The 10,214-nt window shown below is 30.5% G+C and overlaps 1 protein-coding gene across 1 annotated transcript in view; it reads right to left on the bottom strand.

Moving 5' to 3' along the window:
- The window catches only part of LOC108688315 (histone-lysine N-methyltransferase 2C-like), a 43,289-nt gene that overhangs the window by 30,127 nt on the left and 2,948 nt on the right, over positions 1-10,214 (bottom strand). Inside the window, exons 7-16 of the mRNA XM_018194511.1 lie at positions 10,085-10,202; positions 9,309-9,502; positions 8,762-9,000; positions 7,978-8,464; positions 5,467-5,731; positions 3,599-5,053; positions 3,254-3,415; positions 2,142-2,265; positions 1,804-2,018; positions 1,503-1,627 (exon numbers count right to left, since the gene is read on the bottom strand). Coding sequence (XP_018050000.1) covers positions 1,503-1,627; positions 1,804-2,018; positions 2,142-2,265; positions 3,254-3,415; positions 3,599-5,053; positions 5,467-5,731; positions 7,978-8,464; positions 8,762-9,000; positions 9,309-9,502; positions 10,085-10,202 — 3,384 coding nt within the window. The remainder of the gene's footprint in view (positions 1-1,502; positions 1,628-1,803; positions 2,019-2,141; positions 2,266-3,253; positions 3,416-3,598; positions 5,054-5,466; positions 5,732-7,977; positions 8,465-8,761; positions 9,001-9,308; positions 9,503-10,084; positions 10,203-10,214) is intronic.

Below are 10,214 nucleotides of genomic sequence, written 5' to 3'. Positions count from 1 at the left end.
TTATTTGTGTATGTATATATATATATATATACATATACATACACACACACACACACACACATATATATATATGTGTATGGATTTTCTGGACTTTTATGGATCTATGTGAATTTACGAGGATTCTTATTGGATATATCTAAATAGTATGTTATATTGATTGTGATTTTAAATATTATACATATCTAATTTATAAAACAACGAAACAAGAATGGGTAACAAGATTCCATTCATCTACACTTATGAATCGATAGATTTACAGATTATAAATTGATAAATTGATAATTTGTAGATCTACATCAAACACATGCAGATCTATAAATGGATTCTATAATTGGATTTAGGTTCCAGATGTTTATATATATTCTGATTTTAATACCCAATTTGTACTAATTTTGTGGATAAAAAAATGTTTATATAACTTTTAAATAAAGCTTCTTTAAATACATATTCATAACATTTTTTTTTTAATTTGATTCATAAAACATATTGGCATATTTTAATTATTAAAACTTGAGATATTCTATTTTTATGTAATACTATTCTTTTTTTTAGAACTTTGTATATACTTGGAAATATTTTTATAAATATTTCTATTTTTAATTTTTATGCATAAAAGAGACGAAAAATTTCAAATGAAAAATTCCTCTTCACCTCATTTGAGCCCATTATTTAGAGACTTGTTCACGTTTAATTCTACTTATCTTCGAGCGTGAGTAGAACCTATTTGTATTATATTTAACAGCTTAAAATATTTCCTATATATAATATGCCGAAACTAGATACAGATAAAAATTTAATTATAATTTGGAATATTTTACATCATAATAAATTAAATTAAAATTTTTTTTCGAGATTTTTCTTCCTTATAAATTTCATTATCTTCCAAGATGTTTTTTTTTAAGTGTAATTATTTCTAATATTGTAAACAAATTTCATCATTCTATAATGGCTGATCTCTCTCTCTCTCTCTCTCTCTCTCTCTCTCTCTCTCTCTCTCTCTCTCTCTTTCTCTCTCTCTCTCTCTCTTTTTCTTATTTCATTCATTCATTCATAATAAAATTCATATTTACACGTTTCTAAAGTTAATGCATAAATGTGGAACGAAATCCACTTTATTCATTTTCAAAAATTATTTTGATTATCTAATTAATTTAAATTATTTTCAATTATTATTTTATCTTTAAATCTGTCAAAACAAATAATTGGGACATCCAATCGTAAAAAATGGACATTATTTAATTTTAAGAAACCAGTAAAAATCCTGAAGTTCACAATAGAAATGTAGTTTACGACACACAGGACTATCGAGCTGTTAGTTCCACTTGAATGTTAGCACAAAACACGCTCGAGAACAAAAATCCCAATGAAGAACGTCTAGAAATACTGGCTATCCCAATAAATTATCGCTTCTCTCAGTCATAAATTCTAATTAAAGAATTAATAGAGAAGTAAAGGCGATAATTAAAATCCGTTTTTCTTGTTTCTGCGCATATATTAATTACCTGTTGTGTTTTTTTCATGCGAACTGCAGCACGATTATCTCGAGCCTGAGTCAAATATGGAGCTTTCTTATCAGTTGGAAGTGCTCGCCATTTCTTCAGAATTTGTTTACATCTCTCGGCCCATACTTTATAAAATAAAAATATTCATTAAAATAACAATATTTTAAATCAGATATAATATTGAAATTTAATTTGGCAGAATCAATAGATAAAAGAATCAATAGATTAAAGGATTTTAATAAAAATAACAATTCTCAAAGATAAAATATTTAAAATCCTTAATTAAAAAACGTATTCTTACCTGGAAAATCAGTTTTCCATTCAGGATGATTGATATTAGCATAGAGAACCGAGGATATTGTCGCTGCAGTACCCAATGCTTCATCAGCTTCCATCTTTAGATTGCTTTTTTGGTTGTATGAAATGGTAACATTGCCTATTGGAGCATTTCCTTCATCTTCGGGATTCACCCATGGACTAGGAGGCTCCGAAAATGCTGGACTAAACTGTGGACTACTAAAAAAATTAAAAAATTAAAATTATATAGGAATTAAAATTAATAGCAATGTGTGCACATATACATACAGTTTTGAAATCAATTTAATTTTGATATTATTTTCAAAATATATTTATTCTTACTTGCTATATTCAGAGTGATATGGTGAAGGTGGTGGAAAACTCATAGGAGAATTTAAGTTTGATTGGCCAACCGAAGGTAGAGCACCAGGTACTTGAGGTCTTGCTAATATTGCTGTTTGAATACCTATAAAATAATTGATAATCAATAACATAAAATATAAAATAAAAATTATAAGAAATAAAATAATCTACTTCTAATATTTGTATAAATTAATTTTCTTATTTTCTTATTATATAAAATGAATATATAATTCAGTTTATTTCGATAACACAAAAACACAACAAAACTGATATATCAAGATATTCAAAAACTTGCATACTCAAATATTATCTTAGGACATATTTTAGTTCTATATTGGCAAAGTTATATTTTAAAAGCACAGCTAATTTTTTAATTATGATTTCCGGTAGATAAATTTAAACGTAGAAAAAATAAGTAAACTACAATCCAATAATTCATTATTAAAGATTGCACAAATGTGTAAAAATTTTTTCAGACTTTTACAGTCCGAAACAATATAAAAATCTGCATTAAAATTCGGAAACTCAAGTTGCAGACAAAAGGTGAAAATTTAACATTGCTAATGAACAGTTAGTTCACAAATTTATAACATGAATAATGGATGCATTCAGAGCAGTTTAGAGTTTTTTCATCTGATTGATCTAATATTGATCTATGCCAATAGAATATGCCAATCAAATGAAAGAACTCACTGAGCGCTCAGTAAACGGTTGTCGTTCTGAATGCATCCAATATTACTTAATCAATTCAATTCTCTTACATTTTTTTTTTAATAATTATTGTAATTTTGTCATTTTTATTTTTATTTAAATTTTGATTTAACGTTGTTAATAATATTATTATAATATATAATTATTATTTCATTTAATTATACATACATACAAGGTATATTTCATAACATGTAAGAATAACTTCAGAAATAAATTCAGGACGTAAAAATAACATAGAAAGTTCCTATAAACATTTGTATTATCTATATTTGTACTATCCTCGTTTCCAAGTTACAGATATTTCTCTACGTCCTGAATTCATTTCTGAAATGATGTCTACACGTAAAATACCTTGTATATTATTTTTAGCATGTATTTACCAGGATGAGGAGAGGGTGATACTAGAGGAGTAGTAGATGATGAAGGATGCGAAGTCTGAGCTTGGACAGAGAACACCGATGATTCCTGAGACTCTTGAGATTCATCAGTCAGAACGCCTTTAAATATTTCCTCGATGTCTTTACTGTCCATATTAGGTAAGCCTTAAAAAAACATGTGTTCAATTTTATATTTAGCTAACTATATTTAATATAATACTTTCTACTAAAACAATATTAAAATTTTAATAAAATAATATTCTATTATCTTAACATCATTAATAAAGTAATATTCTATTATCTATACACTACGACAAAATATTTAATGTTTACTTGAAAAGAGCTTACCAGTGTCTCTGACCATCGACTCCAAATTAAAATGTGGACTTAAGATATCCGTCAATTCATCTTTACTTCCACCTTGAGCATCATCCAACTCATCCAATGCTTCGCTCGCTTTAGCTAAGTCCTCATCGTTTTCGTTCATTATTGTATTTACTAAATCGCTATCCAATAAATCTCCGGAAATAGGTAAAATATCTCCAAGTGCTTCAGTATCACTTCCATCATCTTCCACGATTTCTTCTCTTTTGATTTGCTCAGGAGCAATCTTTTCATCGTCTTTTTCTTGCTTCGCTTTGACTTGTTCCATTACTTTCAATTCATCTTGAGATAATTGAATTGTATTGGCATTTTCAGGAATTTTATGTTCTTCCTCAGATTCACTGCTGCTTTCAAGATCTTTTTCTTTCGTTGTATCCATTAAATTCTTGCCAAAAAACGCTTCTTGCATATAAATAGGAAAATATTCCGCCAGTTTTGGTTTTGGCTTTCTTCTCTGAGGTTTCCTTCGGGGTTTATCGTCTCCCATTCCTATGATTGAAGATTCTCCAGGTTTTTCAGCATCTCCTTCTTCTTCTTTGTCTTTTCTGGTTCTCAATCTTACACTAAATCCTCCAATACCTAATTTTTGCAGATTTCTTTGACGTTTTCTTCGTAAAACAGGAAGTCCATTTTCTGAAGTGCAAATGCTAAAGCCTTCTGGAGGAGGTTGGTTCCATACCATACCTTCTTTCAGCACTGTTTCTGGTTCATCTTTGACATCCATCAATTCCAATTTGTTATTTTCCTCTAAAGAATTGTCTAAACTTCCTCCAGCAACGACAGATTCAATAGTCGCCATTATATCTGCTTCTTTATCCATCATTTGAGGTTGTTTTCTTTTCTTTTTTCTTGTTTGCTGATGTTCTGCGGTTAAAGATTTGATATGATTCATCCCTACTTCAGAAAGATATACTCCTTCCATTATATATTGTTGCGAGGAAGTTTTAAATAATTCTGTATTTCGATTTTGAGGTGGAGAAGATGACCGAGTGAATTTCGAGGAAGGTTTAGAGAGAAGATGAGGAGGGGGAATATCTCTAGGACGACAAAGAAGACAAACGTAACCTTCCTCGGCACAGCGTTCGGCATCAGCTTCGCTTTTAATTGAATCACAACCGCAGTGAAGCCATCTTTCGCATTGGACGCATTGAATAATGAGATCACCCTCCTGATAAGCTTCTTGACAAGCTACGCAAGCGGTGTGAGAAGCACAGGGTCCGCATTGAGTGTAACTTTTTTGCCAGGATGAATTAAAACCAGGATCGTTAGAACCACAAGTCTGACATTGCGCACACCATTTGCACTTCCATGTACCGTGCGGTACATAATCTAAAGGTGGATCCATACAATAAATGTGATAGCTGATATCGCAGTCGTCACAAAGAATCAAGCGAGCTTCATCATTTCGTTCACCACAGCCTTCAAAACAAAATATTCTATTAACTACTTAATACTAGAATATCTAATAAAATTTTTTCAACTCATTAAAAATTTCTCGGTTACATAACGTTAAAAAATAATAAAAATCAATAAAATTATTTGGCAAGATATTTTATAATTCTATTAATTTTTTTACCACTGCATCTTAAGTTATATACTAACGCTTTTAATGCTTTTTAATTCATAATATATTAGACTCTATTTTTAGATATTAAATAATAATATAATGAATTTTATTTCAACAATAACTTACGTTAAAAAATTAATTAAGTAAACTTTTATTTTTCAACTATATAATTATTTATTTTTTTCACTTATTTTCACTTATGAAACCAATACTACAGCAAACATTTTAGAAATTAAAATATATATGTATTTTAATTTTTCAATACCTTCGCAAACAGTACAATCGAGACATCGCCAACCCTTTTGCAAGATGACTTTAGTAATCTTAACGCCAGCGCAATATGGATGATAACACTGACCGCATTGTACACATGCAATCAAACAACCTTCCTGATCCATACCAATCGAGCCACACATCACACAAATATCCTGTGTAAGAACAAATTTATCTTTGGCCGAGCACAAGATCAATCTGTTCTCACCTCCAAGTTGTTCTTCTTCCTTCGATTGGGATGAATCTGGATTCGGACTCTGCATTAAAGAAGAATTAATTTATTTAAGTTACAGAGAAAATTATAGATCCAGTTATTATACAAGATATATTATACTAAAACTATCAGATGATATTCTTATAAAAAGAAATAAAATTAACTAATTTGAAATTAATATCTCATTAATTATTGCAAAAATTACGAAATAATATTTTTCGATTCAATTTAGTCCGTCCAAAATAGGTCATTACCAGACAAACTCTGTTTATAGAAATGTACCGGAAAGTATTCGGGAAGTATTCAGCACCTAGGCTTACTATCTGACCGGATAGTCGGATATTATTAATACTGGCAATATATATACAAAATGTTTCAGAAATAGTTGGCCAAACTTTAAGAGATATTCCACTCATTATAAGGATGAAAAAAATATAAACATGTTCGGAAATGCTTCCTTTCCAAATTATAAACATTTCTTATTTAAATTGTACGTATTTATTGTACATCGGACGACATGCCTTGCTTCGACATTTCATGAATTGTACTTCTCTATTCACCTTCTAAAGTAAACAAAAAGTTATTAAATAGGTCTGTATGGAATTAGTCTTTATTTAAGAGTAAAGACAGTATTAATCAATATGGCAGCTTATTCTAACATCGAAATACTCCGGAAGTATTCCGAAATCATATTATATTATCGCTGCGTATGATAAAATACGGAATATTCTTAAGAATTTTTAAATGTTGACAATCCATGTGATGCGAAGCATGCATCGATGCGGAAGGAAATCATTTCCAGCAATTTCTGTGATGAAAATACAGATATAAGTATAAAATAATAAAATGTAGATATAAGTATAAAATAAAAAAATGTTTATAACTTGGAAAGGAAGCGTTTCCAAACCCATGTTTATACTTTTATATTCTTACAATGAGTGGAATATGCTTTTAAAGTTTGGCCAACTATTTTTGAAATACTCTGTATATCTGACTAAAATTTTATATTGAAAGTTATTGATGCAGAATTCTATTCTTTTCAACTGAATTTCTTGCACAGTTCATCTTTCCTCCTTTTCTTTTCACGTTGAGGAGATAATGAAAATTATTATTGCTATTTTTCTCTTACTTTCCTTCTTTCTTTCTTTTTTTTTTTTTTCTATAGCGAATTCGGTTGGACGTACTAATGCGTGCTAGTGCACATTAAAACCATTATGCACTAATTTAATCTGCGTAATAATAAAGTGCAAATATTTCGAATTATAAAATAGAAACATATTATAAAAATAGAATTATAAAATAGAAACTTTTACACAACAGCAATAAAATATATTAAGAATTTTATGGTGTAATCCGTTTTTATATTTATATTAAACACACATTTTTACGTCAATTTGTATAAAATGGCTTTAATGTACTCCAGTGCGCATTAAATGCATTCAATCGAATTCGCTGTTAGAATGGAAAAATTGTACCAAATAACTAGAAATATCCGGTATCCGATTGGATTACCCTACCGAATTTTGACCAATAGATTGACTGGATATCCAATATCACATTCTTTCTACCAGCAATTTTACGATCCGATACATTACTAATCTATGCATATACACATATATATATGTATCAATTAATAAACTACAAAAGAAACAAATAAAAGTCAAAGAAAACATATATATGTGTACACTAACAAATCGATTTTGGTAAATATTGAGATGGAGGGAGTCCAGCGCCGATTACCTTGACCTTCACATATGTTGTCGCGTGGAAAGTCACCCAGTCTCTTGCAAGAAGGAAGGAGGGATGAAAAATCACTTCGCATGGAAAGTCGCGCGCCCTTTGGCAGGGGAAGGGGATGGAGTGGAGTGAAAGTCGCTTCGCGTAGAAAGTTGCGCGCCTCTTGGCAGGGAGAGAGTTGGGATGAAAGTCACGTCGCACGGAAAGTTGTATTCCTTGAATTCGTCCACTTCATATCTCTCTCCCTGTTTAAAGTTATCTGATTTACTCATGTAAAGCAGGAAAATAATTACTAATTTTGACTGTTAATAACTTTTTAACGAATAATGAGCGATGGCTAAAACCTGTTGGAGATCAGGGTCATGATCTTGACAACATATGTTGCTGGCTCCCTCCATCTCAATATTTACCTCGATTTCGTCAAAAACAATTCTTTTAATTAAAAAATTTATTTATTAATACCAAAATAAAAAATAAAATATGAAATTAATAAATAACATTCTTTGTAAGTGTAAAAATACACATTAAAAATCATTTTGGACCACCACATACCTGCAAACCCACTTCTGGTAGTCCATAAAATCCTCTCATTTTTCCTTTGGGCCCTCTCTTTCTTCCAAATTCTGTCATCTTTTGTCTCTTTTGATAACCCAGTTTTCCAATACCTTTGGGCCTACCAATAACTCCGCCGCTAATCCCCAATCTTTTCTTTGCAATCTTTGTGGCACAGAACGGTTTCCCTTTCCCTAATCCGACCGAATAAAGCGCTTCTTCGGAACAACCACTTGGATAATCTAATTCAGAAGATTCACCATCGAGACTTTCTTGCGAAGCACTTAGACTTAAATCGCCTTCATCAATACTGTCCTTCCGTCTGGCTACCATGGCGATGCTCTTACAATGCAGACAAACATATTCGTAATCTGGCTTCGCTTCTTTACGTTGCTGATAAGTAAGCGGATCCGCTTCGGGATCGCATGTGCCATGCACGAATTTCTTGCAACCATGACATTGGACCATTTCACGATATGCCGCAGCTCTGCAAAGAGAAAAAAGCAATATATAATAAATAAATAAAAACATAATAAAAATACATACAATAACAATATAATACATACAATAACAATAAATATAAATATATATAAATCCTCATATACTTGAATCAAAGCTTTGAAAATGATAATGTCAAAATCAATAAAATATATAATTAACAAATGGTTATAAAAATTCTACAAAATTCTACAAAAATTAATCATATTTTATTTGAGTTCAACAAAATATTATAATTATTTATTTATGTAATATAAAAATTTTGCAAAAGAAATATCTTGATTACCTATATGCCTTTCTACAAAGTGGACAAGAGAAACCCTTATTACGCTGCTGATAGCATGAATCACAGACGGTATAATGAGAATGCCATCTAGAAGATAGTCCAGCTCCAGGAGTGCGTGAACCACAATCAGTGCACACGCGACAACATTTGCACTTCCAGCCATATTTTGGAATAGAAGTGACAATTGGTCGCAAACAACCGGGATGATAAGCCTTGTCACATCGTTCACATAGCATTACCTATAACAAAAATCTTGTTTTATAAAAATCAAAAGAGAAGATATGTGTGTGTGTGTGTGTGTGTGTGTGTGTGTGTGTGTGTGTGTGTGTGTGTGTGTGTGTGTGTGTGTGCGTATGGTTCCTTCATAAGTGATACAACTAAAAAAATTAAGTTTTTCGGAAAAGGGGAAAACAATTTTTCAACTTAACAAAAAATTGCTGACTACTCGAATAGTATCACAACGAAATCAAACTTTATATTATATTTTATGATTAAGTTTCATTTTTCATTTCTCTATTCGTTCTGTATTTATTTGAATTTTTATAACCTTTGAAACATCTTCGGGTTGCCGACAGACTTGACATACACGGCAAGACACGCACTGCCATCCAGCACGCACCCCAGGTAATAATGCCAAACCCACACAACTGCCATGATAGTGTTGGCCGCACACGGAGCACATCACTAGATTCGAGACATCGCCCATTCCATAACATTGAACGCAAGTAACTTCTCCACATACTATAAATGTAAAATTATTATGCATTTGATTAACTTCTTTAAAAATCAAATAGTTAAAATATTTACAAAATTTTATCTCTTACAAGTAAGCTCCATAACTAAAAATATTTAGATAAAAATTATTTGGTTTTGAGAATATATCAGGTAACAAATGCGTATGTATAAGCACGCATGCTATCGAGTAAATTATGGCAATATATTTACTCACTATATACATAAAACGCATTTAAAACAAAATTTAGACAATCCTATTTGTACTTCCGTCCAAAATTTTTATGAGTAGTACTTCCGTCCAAAATTTTTTCTTTGAGAAACGACAGAGGACAAATTCTCATATTTTTTATAGGAGTGAAAGTTCAAAATTGTAAAAAATATTCGCAAATTCGCACTTATATAATAAAATTCGCATAAATTCACCATTATATTAATTATAAAAATAATTTTCTTATATAATAATATAATAATTTTCTTTACCTGTAAAAAATATATAGAATTTAAACTTTAAAATTTCTTTCTTTCTTACTTTTACTTCATTTTCAAGTATTAAAAAAAGATTAGAAAATTTAAAAATCAGAAACTTACATAAAAGTGGAACTTGGCCAAGATGCTGACTGCAGAAAAGGGCCAAGTTCTTACTGTCTTGAAAGCAACTGCTGGCCGCAGCACACGGAAAATGAAAATAACGATTGCACGAGGTTACCTGTCAAATATC

The sequence above is a fragment of the Atta colombica genome, unplaced genomic scaffold, assembly GCF_001594045.1.
Source record: "Atta colombica isolate Treedump-2 unplaced genomic scaffold, Acol1.0 scaffold228, whole genome shotgun sequence".
Classification (NCBI taxonomy): domain Eukaryota; kingdom Metazoa; phylum Arthropoda; class Insecta; order Hymenoptera; family Formicidae; genus Atta; species Atta colombica.
The sequence above is the reverse complement of the archived record's forward strand: the minus strand, read 5'-3'. Positions and strand labels throughout refer to the sequence as shown.